The sequence below is a fragment of the Bombina bombina genome, chromosome 4, assembly GCF_027579735.1.
Source record: "Bombina bombina isolate aBomBom1 chromosome 4, aBomBom1.pri, whole genome shotgun sequence".
Taxonomy (NCBI): domain Eukaryota; kingdom Metazoa; phylum Chordata; class Amphibia; order Anura; family Bombinatoridae; genus Bombina; species Bombina bombina.
In genome coordinates, this window is record NC_069502.1 from 673,993,431 (window position 1) to 674,009,663 (window position 16,233).

At 35.9% G+C, this 16,233-nt stretch overlaps 1 protein-coding gene and 1 non-coding gene across 2 annotated transcripts in view; one reads left to right on the top strand and one right to left on the bottom strand.

The window, feature by feature from the left end:
* The window catches only part of LOC128657753 (nephrocan-like), a 44,732-nt gene extending 32,297 nt beyond the window's left edge, over nucleotides 1-12,435 (bottom strand). The window contains exon 1 of the mRNA XM_053712161.1: nucleotides 12,247-12,435. Within this exon, the coding sequence (XP_053568136.1) occupies nucleotides 12,247-12,435 (189 nt within the window). The remainder of the gene's footprint in view (nucleotides 1-12,246) is intronic.
* A 555-nt stretch (nucleotides 12,436-12,990) lies between these two features.
* TRNAC-GCA (transfer RNA cysteine (anticodon GCA)) lies at nucleotides 12,991-13,062 on the top strand. Its single transcript has one exon. It is a non-coding gene; the product is annotated as a tRNA-Cys (tRNA).
* The last annotated feature ends 3,171 nt before the right edge of the window (nucleotides 13,063-16,233 follow it).

Genomic DNA, 16,233 nt, shown 5'->3' on the forward strand with positions numbered 1-16,233 from the left:
TTCAACTTGTTTTACAAAGATATTGACAACAGGTACAGTTGATAATTGTGGCATGAAAGTAGATCTCGGTCTTAGACCGGAGACTATCTTAGTGTGGGAGGTAGGAGCACTGTTAGTAAGATGTTGGCTAGAATCTAAAGTACCTGATTGTAACAGATCTTCAAGATCTTGCAAAGCCGACCTGTCCTCTTTATCTAGACTCAAATCATCAATAATATTCTTTCCCTTCCCTTTAAACATCTGAGATAGAACAATACGTCTAGCAAAAATGTGTAAATCTTTGAGAAATTCAAATTTGTCCAAACCATTTGTTGGACAAAATGATAGACCTTTTTTAAGGACACTAATATGTGCCTGATTGAGTCTGAAAGAAGACAGATTAATAATTTGCAAGTCTTGATCTGGACTAGTTAAAAGCCCCTCCTTCCTCTGTATCTCCGCGTCCGTCCTCTCTGACCCCTCTCCTGACTGAAATCCTGTTGTCGATTCTGTCTGGATGGATATCTCCTTCCTCCAGAATTTAAGCTCCCTCCTCCTGTGTCTCTTTCTACCCCCTCTTCTCCTATTCCACCAGTAGGTTTCGCTACCTGCCCGTTTTTTGAGATGTGTGTATCTACTTCAACATCAGAGCTATCTGTCCCTGAATCATATGTTCCTTTATTAGTTTGGTATGTGTAGACACAGTTCTTGCGATAATCTTCATTGTCTCTAGCTAGCTTTCTACTTTTACGTAGTTTTATATCAGTTTGAAGTCTAGCTAATTGTTCCTGTATTTCGCTGTTCAGTTTACCAAAATTAGGATTATTTTCAAAGGTATTTACTACCCCTAATGCTTCTTCCGCTAGTTGTTTAGTTTTTTCTAATCTTTCTTTGTTCCTAGTGACCATTTTTTTCATTAAGATTATTGAGCATTCTGAGAGACTGAGGTTCCAATCTTCCATGACGTTATCCCCCCCCTCATCCTCTCTCAGATTTGTGATATGAGAATACTCGGCTAACACAGTTTACTAAAACTTTTGTCTGTGTTTATATACTGCTGGTTTTTCATATATTCCATATATTATTGGTGTGGATTATTTGCATATGCTATATGTACGAATTGTGTTGGTTCCTACATCACTAGCGTTATTCAGTCACTTGGACCGGTCCAATTTTAGTGCAGTACATGTATGCACTTTTTTAACCATTTAGATACAGGTTGCTTGTGTATTTCTATCTGTTGATTTGTTTTGCCTAATCGGCACCCGGCAAGGTGCGTGAATTAAAAACCTTTTTTAAACTGCACATCGTGTTGCTCTAGTCAATTTCTATAAAAAAGAGTGCTGAATTCCCAGTCTTTCTAGAGGTTATATCATAAACCTCTTTTCTTTCTTTTCAATTGATATAATATAAATTAAAAATGGGTCTGCACCAGTTGTTATGATTCCACTTATATAGATTTTTAAAATAAGTGGGTACTCAGTGTTCTGTTATTAGAGCACCTCTAGCAACACTATAATAGCAAGTTTCCATTCACAACATTCTCTTCTCATATATATATATATATATATATATATATATATATATATATATATATATATATATAAATAATGAAGCAAATAGCGTCAGCACTTGTTAATACAAAATTTCCACTTTATTAAGGTAACAGACAAAGTTAAATAAAATATATATATATTTTTATGTAACTCCTAATAAAGTTTTTTCAAGTATACCAGTGCTGGTGTTACCTTTTCAAGATTGAGTCTATTGGGGAGATTGTAGCTTACCCCATACATCGTGCACTTACCGTTACTGTGGTGCTGTTTCCCATTGAACTCTTACCTGAAGGTATTTTGACAGTTTTTCCCCATTAGAGGGCGCTAGTTCATTTATGTTATATAGATAACATTGTGTTCACGCACGTGGAGTTACCCAGGAGTCAGCACTGATTGTCTAAAATGCAAGTCTGTCAAAATAATTGAAATAAGGGGGCAGTTTACAGAGGCTTAGATACAAGGTAATCACAGAGGTAAAAAGTGTATTAATATAACTGTGTTGGTTATGCAAAACTGAGGAATAGGTAATAAAGGGATTATTTATCTTTTAAAACAATAAAAATTCTGGTTTAGACTGTCCCTTTAACATAGCTAGAGGGGCTCTGCATTGGTTTAGAAGATGAATAACTTTCAGTATCAATGCTTTCTCCTTATATTAGTTTAGCCTATCTTCATATTTTAAAAATGAGGTTTACAATACAAGATCAATGAATGGTCTCCTTTATTTCAAAATACTTTCTGTTGCTATGTTTATCCCACAAGTTTTGGAAAACAACAAGTGGCCTTTTGGGCAATCTAGAAAGTTATAGTTTAACAGGCATGTTTGAATTTTTCCTTAAAAGGGTCTTTTAATGTGGATTACATCTATTGTTTTAGATAAAACAGAGTGCTTAAAGCATTATTTTGGTGTATTTGATGCAACATTATTTTGTAACTCTACTGCTTCATATTACGTGTACGCCTGATTTTAAACCTCAATAAAAAAAATGACAGATATTTAAAGGAAGTCAGTTAATATGAACTGTTAAGTCAAGTTCAAAACAGCTAAAAACAACTAACATTATTGATGTTGGAATAGTAAATAAAAAAAAAAATCTGTGACACATATGAAACATTATTATTTAGTTAAAAAGATTTAAAGGGACAGTCTACCCAAAAAAAATGTATTGTCTAAAACAGTGCTTTCCAAACTGTGTGTCGGGACACACTAGTGTGTCGGCAGCAGTGTGTAGGTGTGTCCCTGCTTCAGCACAAATTCCCCCCCAATTTTTTTTTTTGGTTTCTGACTTTCCGCCTGCCTGCTACGTATATCATATGGTTGACATGTGATTGATACCTAGGGGGTCACAGATCATCTTAGCCTATTGGCGCAGCTCAGTGGGAACTGAAACTATTCCCATTGGCACATTGGCTCCTGACTGCACGTGTAGTCTCCTTAATTGGCTCGTGACTGCACGTGTAGTCAGTGAGTGGGACAGCAGTGTGTTTGCAGGGTGGGCAGTAGTCATTCGGACTCACCGAGCTCTGAGGGCGGCAGCTTAAACACTGAGCTGAAGTCAGTGGGGTTTTTTTTTGCAACTAGCTCCCAGTAGTGCATTGCTGCTTCTGCTCTTGATATATGGATAGGAAGGGGAAGCTTAAAAATGCTTGATGATGAAATGCGAGTGTCTTTATCTAATATTCCACCAAATATTCAGAAACTGTGTTCATCCCATCAACCTCATACATCCCATTAAAATAGTAAGTAGCTATTGGTGATATTAAACTTTTTAATTATTGCACATACATACGTACTGTTACTTGTAAATACATTTTGTTATTATATAATTTATGTATGTGTCCGTATCTCTTAAAACAAGTTAGTTTAACCTCCTGTTTGCCAGTACAACTGAATTACTGTGTCACGAAATGATGTAGGTCTAAAAAGTGTGTCGCCAACATGAAAAGTTTGGAAAGCTCTGGTCTAAAAAGATAGATAATCCCTTTCTTACCCATTTCCCACCAGTTTTGCATAACCAACCCTCTTATATTAATATACATTTAACCTGTGTGATTACCTTGTATCTAAGCCTCTGCAGACTGCCCTCTTGTCTCAGTGATATCTACAAGCTTGCACTTCATAAATAACTCCACGGAAATGAGCATGTTATCTATATGGCACACATGAACTTGTACTGTCTGGCTGTGAAAAGCTGGAAAAAAAATGCACTGAGATAAGAGGCGGTCTGCAGAGGCTTAGAAATGTAGAGGTTTAAATGTTATAAAGTATATTATTATAACAATTTTGGTTGTGCAAAGCTGGAGAATAGGTAGTAAAGAAGTTATCTATCTTTTTAAACAATAAAAAAAATTAACTGCAATGTCCCTTTAAATTATTATTGCATAAAAATGTTAAATTAAAGTTCTTGGGGGGGTCATGAAACCCAACATTTTTCTTTTGTGATTCAGATAAATCATGGACTTTCAAAAAACCTTTACAGTTTACTTCTATTATCAAATTTGCTTTATTCTTTTGGCATTCTTTGTTTAATGTGCAACAGCGCACTACTGGGAGCTAGCTGAACAAAATGGGTGAGCCAATGACAATAGGAATATATGTGCAGTTACCAAACAGCAACTAGCAAACAGTAGTGCATTGCTGCTCTTGAGACTACCTAGATTTACTCTTTACCAAAGGAGAGATGGAACAGGTGTGTAAATAAATGCTATTAAATTATTATATAATATAAAAGGCCAAGTGTGTTTGTCCGAAGCTGTCATGCGCAGTAGAGACAGCGTGAGGACAAAAACACCTGGCCTTAGACAAACAAACCTGATCTGCTGTCCGCCGCGAGAATGATGGGTGGGGGAGTGGGCGGGGCCTGAGAGGACGGGCTTGGTGAGGGCAGGGCAGGGCCGGGCGTGTCAGGGGCGGGAGTGGTCATGGTGGGGGCATGGCCGGGTGGGAGTGGGCGTGAGTGTGAGAGACTGCAAAAGAGGGGGGGAGAGCGCAAAAGAGAGGGGGAGAGAGTGCAAAAGAGAGGGGGGAGAGAGAGCAAAAGAGAGGGGGGAGAGAAAGCAAAAGAGAGGGGGGAGAGAGTAAAAGAGAGGGGGGAGAGAGCAAAAGAGAGGGGGAGAGAGCAAAAGAGAGGGGGAATAAAGCAAAAGAGAATGGGGAGAGAGCAAAATAGAGGGGGGAGAGAGAGCAAAAGAGGGGGGAGAGAGAGAAAGAAAGAAAAAGAGAGGGGGAGAGAGAGCAAAAGAGAGGGGGGAGAGAACAAAAGAGAGGGGAGAGAGAGCGAGAGCAAAAGAGAGGGGGAGAGAGAGCAAAAGAGAGGGGAGAGAGAGGGCAAAGGAGAGGGGGAGAGAGAGCAAAATAGAGGGGGAGAGAGAGCAAAAGAGAGGGGGGAGAGAGAGAGAGAGAGAGCAAAAGAGAGGGGGAGAGTGAGAGAGCAAAAGAGAGGGGGAAGAGAGAAAGTAAAAGAGAGGGGGAAGAGAGAAAGCAAAAGAGAGGGGGGAGAGAGAGCAAAAGAGAGTGGGTGAGAGAGAGCAAAATAGGAGGGAGAGAGAGCAAAAGAGAGGGGGAGAGAGATCAAAAGAAAGGGGGAGAAAGAGCAAATGATAGAGGGGAGAGAGAGAGCAAAAGAGAGGGGAGAGAGAGAGCAAATGAGAGGGGGGAGAGAGAGAGCAAAAGAGAGGAGGAAAGAGAGAAAAATAAATGGGGGAGAGAGAGCAAAAGAGAGGGGGAGAGAGAGTGCAAAAGAGAGGGGGGAGAGAGAAAGTAAAAGAGAGGGGGAGAGAGAAAGCAAAAGAGAGTGGGAGAGAGAGAGAGAGGAAAAGAGAGGGGGAGAGCGTTAAAGAGAGGGGGAAGAGAGAGAGCAAGAGAGGGGAGAAAGAGAGCAAAAGAGAGGGGGAAAGAGAGCAAAAGAGAGGGGGGAGAGAGAGAGCACAAAAGAGAGGGGGAAGAGAGCGAGCAAGAGAGGGGGAGAGAGAGAGAGCAAAAGAGACAGGGGAGAGAGAGCAAAAGATATGGGGGAGAGAGAGAGCAAGCACTACTAAATATGGGCAAAATATCTTATTCAACATAAATTAAATATTATCAAAGATGTTGCAATGAATTATAATTATAATTATAATATAAAAAAATATATATTATAGTTATCCCAGAGCCTTATGATAAATGGAGTGATGACTATAACTGTGTAAATTTAGATATCCCTTGTTAACTTATTTATCATTTTGTATTATAGGAGTCATGACAATATTATACCAGCCCCGGACTGACCATATGGAAGGCAGGGCATTTGCCTGGTGAGCCGGGTCCTGCTGCGGGCCAGGGCCAGTTGCCTTTGTCCCGCTCAGTCACCAGCATTATTATTTCTGCGATGATGCAGAGCCAGGTCTGCCCTGCATTTCACTGCCTTGCTGTGTAGCGAGCCAGGTCCGGTCCCCTCCCAGCATTACTTAAAAATGATCCACCTCACAATAACTGTCACTGTCGTCTGCTAAATGGCTCTTTGCAGAGCTGTCTCCTCTGATGGATTTGCATTTAGTGCAGGATTTGTCTGTGGCAGCTTCAGATAACCTCTCACCTGAGCAGGTAAGAAGTATACAAGGTTAATTGCTTCTCATATCAATTTAGCACTGTTCTTGGGGTCTGCATGTATCTTTTCACCTAGTTTCTGCCTGTTGTCTGCTGTCTCAGAGGTCTCAATTAAAACTGGGACCACACATGTGCCCCCCCCCCCCTCGGCAAAATTGGAATCAAATATACCGAAATTACATGAATTTGCCTTTATGGTAACAGGGTTTCCAAGATGGCAGCCACAGTGCAATTGAGCTGGAAAACCTGTCGCCATACTTGTATAGGAAGGCTGCATACGTGCATATTCTCTATTGTGTGCTAAGGGGGAAGGAAGATAGTCACAGAGAAGCAGCTCCTCTTGATGGTGCCTGTTAATGTATGTGTGTGATTTATCTGTCTGATTGTTGCAACAAAAAAAGCCCTAAGCTGTGTCTTATAATTATTAGAAGTAATTTAAATGGTTTTTACCTTTAATTTCTTTTTTTGTGCAGTGTCCTTTACTTCCTATCACAGCCTTACAAGGAGGAGGGGGGCTCTGCAGGAAGGTTTATCTTAGCTAGATGTCACAAAACTTACTACTAAGTGAATGGTCTAGAACAGGGAGTCTGACTTGCTCATGCTTAGATCAGTCAGAATGTAACCTAAGTTTCAAAGATATCAGCTCACATATCACACTGGGGGCAGGGCTACCCTGAGAATTTCTATGTGCTCATTGTGCAAGAAAACAAGTAAGCTGTTTGCTATTTTTTTACACATCTGTTTTTTTTAGGTTTACTTTGATTTACATATTTGTTTTTTACCGAAGGACCACTGTTTTATATCCCTTTAAGGGACATGGAACACAAAATGTTTTTTTCATGATTCAGATAGTGCTTGCAGTTTTAATCAACTTTCTAATCTGCTTCTTTTATCAATGTTCTTTGTGGTACCTTTGAAAAGCAAGGAGGTAAGCTCAGAAGTATGAATGTGTCGGGAGCATTATATGGCAGCAGTTTTGCATTAATGTTATCCATTTGTAAGAGCACTAGATGACTACACTGTTTCCTGCCATGTAGTGCGCTCCAGACACCTACAGTACCTAGGACTAGGCGCTAGTGACAAACTTGCAACATTATCCGATTGGTTGTGCTTCCTGTCGCTCACGGACACACGAACCAATCAGATAATGCAAAAATGGCCGAGGGCAGATACACTCCAGAGCACTCTGTTCTAATCAGAGCCTCAGGTGCTGCAACAACCTCTGGGAACCTAAACATAGGTCCCATCCCCCCCACGACGTGCTTTTACCCGCATTCTGTCCGAGAACCTGCAAAAGCACAGTAGTGGAGGATGGGACCCATGGTTAGGTTCCCAGAGGCGGTTGAGGTGCCCGAGGCTCTGATTAGAACTCTGGATCGTATTGGCCCTCGGCCATTATTGCATTATCTGATTGGTCCGTGTGTCTGTGAGGGACAGGAAGCAGACCCAATCGGATAATGTTGCAAGTGTGTCGCTAGCGCCTTGTTACCTAGGTATCTCTTCAACAAAAAAATACCATGAGAAAAAAAAGCAAATTTAATAATAGAAGTAAATTGGAACCTTTTTTTAAAAAAAATTGTATGCTCTGTCTAAATCACAAAATAAATGTTTTGGGTTTCATGTCCCTTTAAGTTTGACAAGTCCTCAGGTGCCTGTATTTGAGTGACTGTGACACAGCAGGATGAGCAATAAGTGATTATCATTTATTAAAATTTGAACTTCAATAACTCCTTTTTATTACATTTCATTTTTTTTACTATTTAAAGGGATATGAAACCCAACATTTTTCTTTCATGATTCAGATAGTTTATGTGGTTTTAAGCAACTTTCAAATTTACTCCTATTATCAATTTTTCTTCGTTCTCTATGTATCTTTATTTGAAAAAGCTGGAATCTAAGCTTAGGAGCCAGTCCATTTTTGGTTCAGAACCTGGGTAGCGCTTGGAAATTGATGGCTAAATATAGTCACCAGTCAGCAAGCGCTACCCAGGGTGCTAAACCAAAAATGGGCCGGCTCCTAAGATTAAATTTCTGCTTTTTCAAATAAAGATATCAAGAGATCGAAGAAAATTAATAATAGGAGTAAATTACAATGTTTGCTCTGTCTGAATCATGAAAGAAAAAAATTGGGTTTAATTTCCCTTTAATGACAACCAATTTACAAAATAAAGTGGCAGAAGGTTGTTACAAACTTTAAATGTTTTAGCAACTCTAACAAGTAAATTATATATCTCAGTTTTGGGGTATAGTTAGATAACAAAAGGGGGTAAGTGGGCTGCTCTGCCTACTATTTTTGGTCCCAGTTTTATTCTGTAAAGCAAGTTAGTCCACTTTAATATAAACTGACTCATCCATGTAGTTTACTTTCATCACAACATTATGATGTAAATTGAGTATTCCCAGTAGTCTTTTGATAGTTCAGTTAGCCCAGTGCTAGCCAAACTATGGTACCATGGACCAAATCCAACCCAAATGTTTTATTTCGTGATTCAGATAGAGCATGAAATTTTAAGCAACTTTCTAAGTTACTCCTATTATCACTTTTTCTTTATTCTCTTGATATCTTTATTTGAAATCCAAGAATGTAAGTTTAGATGCCGGCCCATTTTTGGTGAACAACCTGGGTTGTCCTTGCTGATTGGTGGATAAATTCATCCACCAATAAAAAAGTGCTGTCCAGATTTCTGAACCAAGAAAAAAGTTTAGATACCTTCTTTTTCAAATAAAGATAGCAAGAGAACAAAGAAAAATTGATAATAGGAGTAAATTAGAAAGTTGCTTAAAATGGCATGCTCTATCTGAATAACGAAGAAACAATTTGGGTACAGTGTCCCTTTAACAATAAAATAGAACATTTATATTTGTGCCAAATGGTGTACATTTGAATACTGTAAGCAGTTATATGAAATCAGTTAAAGGGACACTGAACCCAATTTTTTTTCTTTTGTGATTCAGATAGAGCATGAAATTTTAAGCAACTTTCTAATTTACTCCTGTTATCAAATGTTCTTCATTCTCTTGGTATCTTTATTTGAAATGCAAGAAAATAAGTTTAGATACCGGACCATTTTTAGTGAACAACCTGGGTTGTTCTTGCTGATTGGTGGATAAATTCATCAACCAATAAAAAGTGCTGTCCAGAGGTCTAAACCAAAAACAAAACAAAACAAAAAACTTAGATGCCTTCTTTTTCAAATAAAGATAGCAAGAGAACAAAGAAAAATTGATAATATGAGTAAATTAAAAAGTTGCTTAATATTGCATGCTATCTGAATCATGAAAGAAAAAATTTGGGTTCAGTGTCCCTTTAATAGTACTTAATTTCATATTTATTTTGACTACATATATGATTATAATCTAGTTTTATTTGGAGGTATTATCTTTAGCATAATTGTAAGTATGATGTGATGTGGCTCACTACCTTTTCTGACAATACTAACTAGCCCTTTATATAAATAAAAGTTTGGGAGCTCCTGAGTTATCCTATTAATCTATTACAGTGTAAATCATGGCATTATTATAAAATAAATAAACTTGATAATCTAATGTAAATAATACTACCCCTGCACTCTACTGTAAATTGAATATTCCTGGTACTCTTCAGTAAATGTAGTAAGCCCAATACTATTCTAAATATTCAGGCCCTTACATACGGTAGTATATAGTAATATGAGTATTCTATTGTTTACTATATTGCTTCCCAGAATTCTATAGTTAAAGGGACAGTCTAGTCAAAATTAAACTTTCACGATTCAGATAGGGCATGCAATTTTAAACAACTTTACAATTGACTTTTATCATTAAATTTGCTTTGTTCCCTTGGTGCTAATTTTGGAAAGCTAAACCTGGGTAGGCTCAAATTGATTTCTAAACCGTTGAAAACCGCCTCTTAGCTCAGTGCATTTTGAAAGTTTTTTTCACAGTTAGATAGTACTAGTTCATGTGTGTCATATAGTTAACATTGTGCTAACTCCTGTGGAGTTATTTAGGAGTCTGCACTGATTGGCTAAACTGCATGTCCATCAAAAGCACTGAGACAAGGGGGCAGTCTGCAGAGGCTTAGATACAAGGTAATCACAGAGGTAAAACATATATTAATATAAACTGTGTTGGTTATGAAAAACTGGGTAATGGGTAATAAAGGGATTATCTATCTTTTTAAATAATAAAAATTCTGGTGTAGACTGTCCCTTTAAGTCATCCTAATACATTGCTTTACTGTAAGTCAACTTTAGAGAAATCTTTATAGATCTTGATCCTTATGAGAATTAGCTAACTATTCCACATTTACTGGACAAGACTTTTCATCATTTTGTAGATTTCTGAATTTTTTTTATTTACCCACAGATAATAATTTCATTTGTTACAACAATTTTTGACAACCAATGGGTTAAAGCATTATATCCTTTGTTGAAGGAGCAGCAACACACTACTTTATAGTTTGTACGAGGCATGGCATGACAGCACAGTACAGTGTGTGTATATATATATATACTGTATATATATATCCTATATTAGGCTACAATGTGTGATTTTGTAAAATTTTGGGATGGTGGAGTGCCACAGGATTTTTTAATGTAAAAATGTGTGCCATGGCAAAAAAAAGTTTGCAAATCACTGCTCTATCTGAATCGTGAAAGTAAAAGTTGGGGTTTCATGTCCCTTTAACTAATACAAAGATAATATTATTATTTTTTTATTATACTATATTTTATATAGAAAATGTGTCTGATTTTTTAAAATATAGTAATTCTGTATATCAAAGCTGTGTGCAGTGAAATCTTGTATTCTTCAAGCTCAGTATTTTTCTGTATTTTACATTTTAATAATATTTTCAAGGGGGTGAAACTCTCAATAATAAGCGCACACACACACACACACACACACACACACACACACACACACACACACATATATATATATATATATATATATATATATATGTGTGTGTGTTTATTATTGAGAGTTTAACCCCCTTGACAACTATTAAAATATCATAAACACACACACACTCTAGCATTGTTGTTCAATAATACAAGTTGAATATAGACTGGAGCTTCTGACTGACAAAAAATAAAATAATAATACTCTCTCTCTATCTATCTATCTATCTATCTATCTATATATATAATCTATCTATCTCTATCTATCTATCTATATATATATATATATATATATATCTATATATATCTCTATCTAATATATCTATCTATCTATCTATATATATATATATATATATATATATATATATATATATATAATCTATCTATCTCTATCTATCTATATATATCTCTATCTAATCTATCTATCTATCTATATATATATATCTCTATCTAATCTATCTATATATATATAGGACTTGTGCTGGAGACCCTTAATTGAGTAAGTAGACTATAAATTTGCACACACAAAAAATATTTTCACAAGTGTATTTACTTGTTTATAGATAATAATGTAGCAAATGTTATTTTTATACTGGTGCCCCTTTTAGATATGTAGGTGCATAATAGAATCCATAATCAGAGATAGAAGTAATTAGAAATTAAATTAAGATGTGTTGGTGGTAAGAACCTGCATCACAGAAGACTAACAATAAAATGGATGATACTTCTCTTTGTTGATTCTAAAACAGGGTATTTTAAGTTATTACAATTAAGAAAAATAACTACTCCCCAGAATAAAGATAGCTCTGTTTTCATGCATGTGGAGATGAGTGCATGATCACAAATAGAGCTGTGGGACTTATATTTATCCAGCCAGTGGGCCATGAGTCCTTAGGTATGCAACATGGATTTTATGTTAGCTCTTGCTCAAATAGAATGACGTTTAATTACTTCTTTTTTTAAACGCGCTTTTAAGGACACAGGCATGTGTTAAAAGTAAAAACTGAATATATATATATATATATATATATATATATATATATATATATATATATATATATATATATATATATATTAAACCTAATGCATATATTGAACTATTAAAATAGTAATAATGAAAAACCCTGATGGTAAGAAGAATGGTTAATGAGAGTAGAAAGAAACAATCCCTGAATACAATCATTATGAATTATTGCAATAGTTTTTAAACAGAACACCTTTCTCATATACCAGTATAGAGACCTACCTTGAGTTGCCTAACTTTGCTGTGGCTTATATGCATTTTCCTGATGTTGGCAGGAATGTCAGTAGGGATAGTAGAGATCCTGTAACACTGTATAAGCCGGGGAACGTCACAGCTGCATCTTCTGGGGCAGGATCCTGAGCAGCTGGAGAACCACAGAATAGAAACCACGGTCAGACAGATCAGAAACATTTCCAGCAAAACAGAGGCACCAGGATAAATGATTTGCTTTTCTCCTAGGTGATTCCCTCATATTTATATTACGGGATCAGATTAAGGATTAATCTCAGTGTGTGACTTTTTTCTAACCCATAAGGTAGCAAATACTATAGTCTTATTATTCTTTAACAACCAATGTTTGTATTCATTCCTAAAGTGAGTCAAAGGACTGAGTTTCAGTATCTTTCAGTGTAAACATCTGAACTGACATTTATCTGATAGATGATAGTTTATCTTACATTTGTGTATTTTATAATAGCTGGTAGTTTAAATGTATAATTTAAGTGGTGAAATGTTTTAACTTGCGTTAAACACACAGGTCCATCACAGCAATTATTTATAAGGAGCCTGTGTTTACTTCCTTGCTTGTGCAGTGAACTAATAGACTACGTAAATCGTAGGATACTATACTCCTATGTATAAAAGATTGAAGCAGTGGCGATAAATAATGGATTTTGTGTAATAAATATTTTATTTTTATTTTCTAGTATATATATTATAAAATCCTGGAAGTTGTTTTTGACGTGTGGGGGTATAGCTCAGTGGTAGAGCATTTGACTGCAGATCAAGAGGTCCCCAGTTCAAATCCGGGTGCCCCCTCCTTTTCCACATATACCAACTCCTATACACATATTTAAAAGACGTAATACATATATATGCTAACATATATTTGTTGATAAATATGGTACTGTTCACAACTCTATCGTACACCGTATGTCCGAATAAACAGGAACCACTCCTTACGCTACTAATATCCAAAATAAATGATTTGCAGTTTATTTTCCATAAGAAGTTTTATTCGAGTTTCGAATTTGGATTTTCAATTACGACTTATTAACCATTAGCTGCCTAACCAGGGCATTGCACCCCACCCTGACTGACAATGGAATTGTACCCAGTATTAGTAATATTCAGCTGCGACTAAACAGAAACCAGCTGTGTGTGTTTGAGAGATTAGAATCATTGCTATAATAAGGTGTCACACAGTTCACCTGCACTACCTGTCAATCAAGATAAATACTGGATCTGAAGCCCTACTGATAAGCAATGTTAGCTCATGAAGCAAGGCAATGCACTTTTCTTATAGCTTGCTGGTGTTTGCTAAATGTGCTGTCTGTAAAGTCAGTGAAATAAAAATAAATGCTGTATCTTTATTATGAATTTACTATTTTCAATGTGGAAGGGAAACACCCGCAGTGCAAAACAAAACAAAAAATCTATTTTTACAGTTTTTTTCTTTTTAAATACCTAACCTTAGAAAGTGTTTAACCTGTGCAAAGGAGGTAAATGTTTTTAGAATGTGTTTTATTTTCACTTGAAGTTATAGCAATTCATTACATTTCTATAGAACGAGTTAATTTATTAGTAATATTTTACTATATGTGTATATACACACACACTACAGTATGTATGTATGTATGTATATATATATATATATATATATATATATATATATATATATATATATAGCAGACCCAGAAGATACAAATGTATGTATATATATAATGATGTGATAACTCTACAATACATTTTTTTTTTAAAAATGCATCTTTTTATTAACATTGTTTTGCTTGGTTTCACTAGACCCCAGCAGATTGCAACTATACTATTATTTAATGTATATAATGACACATGAGAATTCTACAACAAAATGTCTGGAAAAAATGCAATTTTTATTAACATTTAAGTAAACAAAGCTGGAAGAGGTAGTGTGTGTGTGTTTTGTAAACTATATGGTAAAAAGAACAAGGGGTTATCCTCATATAAATAATGGCCTTTAGGTATACAGACGTGAATCGGATATATAGAGGCGCTGATCTTGAATCTCGTGTATATGGACGTACACACTGAAGAAAGAAAAACTTGGTCCGAAAAATTCAGAGTTCAGCTTCTTCGAAAGGTTTTTCTGTCTCAACTTTCCCAATTTCCACACTGTATTTGTGTCTGTGGATAATGAAAATTGCACTGCAGGTAATTGAATCTTTTGCTTGATAAAAAGTGCAATATACTCACTCCGATAAATTTCGGAATCCGGCTCCTCAGAACGTATTGTGTAGTTTGAAATTACTTCCAAAAAGGCAGCAAAAATACTTGTTGTGGTAAAAAACAAATATTTATTAAAACATAATAAAATGCTCTTATTTATCTTGGCTCTACGCGTTTCAACGACAGTGTCGTCTTTTTCAAGAGCAGTAAAAACAATTGGAAGTGCTGCCTTTGGAGTGTTTACAGGTGTATTTATACAGGTAATCATTGTTCCTGTTCCGGTGATAAACACCGGAATAGGGCTCACAAATAAAACATTTTAATTTTGTATTTATTCCAATCCGATTGTGTTTTGAGAATGATATTTATTTATTTTGTATTTAAGCTTTTGGCGCTTAAATTCTCAATAATTTATCAAATCGGATTGGTATAAATGAAAAAAAGCTTTTTGGCCAATCAGAGGGGAGAAAAATAATCCGAGACATGTGACACGGAACTTATTGGACAAATCGGAGCCAGGCCTTTACATACGAAGTATTGAAAACAACGCTCTCTATCTGATTGATGAGAACATATGACCACGCATCATCTGGCGGACCTGAAAAGAAACTGCTTAAAACCAGGACTTGAAAGGGAACTTTATTTTTCTCCCCTCTGATTGGCCAAAAAGCTTTTTTTCATTTATACCAATCCGATTTGATAAATTATTGAGAATTTAAGCGCCAAAAGCTTAAATACAAAATAAATAAATATCATTCTCAAAACACAATCGGATTGGAATAAATACAAAATTAAAATGTTTTATTTGTGAGCCCTATTCCGGTGTTTATCACCGGAACAGGAACAATGATTACCTGTATAAATACACCTGTAAACACTCCAAAGGCAGCACTTCCAATTGTTTTTACTGCTCTTGAAAAAGACGACACTGTCGTTGAAACGCGTAGAGCCAAGATAAATAAGAGCATTTTATTATGTTTTAATAAATATTTGTTTTTTACCACAACAAGTATTTTTGCTGCCTTTTTGGAAGTAATTTCAAACTACACAATACGTTCTGAGGAGCCGGATTCCGAAATTTATCGGAGTGAGTATATTGCACTTTTTATCAAGCAAAAGATTCAATTACCTGCAGTGCAATTTTCATTATCCACAGACACAAATACAGTGTGGAAATTGGGAAAGTTGAGACAGAAAAACCTTTCGAAGAAGCTGAACTCTGAATTTTTCGGACCAAGTTTTTCTTTCTTCAGTGTGTACGTCCATATACACGAGATTCAAGATCAGCGCCTCTATATATCCGATTCACTTTCTACTCACAGTCCGGTTGGGAGAGACTGTTAGAGAGCAGCGGTCATTTAAGAGGGGAGTATTGTACTCTATTCTAGTCACCCTGTACATTGTGTTGTTTAACATCTGACATATTTGTATAGTTTTAGATTATTAGGTATACAGACGTACCTCTTAAATATTGCGGGTTTGGTTCTAGACCACCGCAATAAAGCGAATATAGCAATAAAGTGAGTCACACTATTATTTTTGTTTCCCAGTGTATATAAAAGTTATATTTTCACTATACTGCAGTCTATTAAGTGTGCAATAGCATTATGTCTAAAATAAACCATGTACATGCATTAATTAGAAAATACTTTATTGCTAAAAAGTGCAAACCATTAAAAGAACCTTCAGCAAGTTGTAATTCAGATTATTATAGCCTATGGTGAATAAATAATCTTGATTTTATTAAAGACAGGAGGCAAATATTTTGCATTAAATCTTTACTGA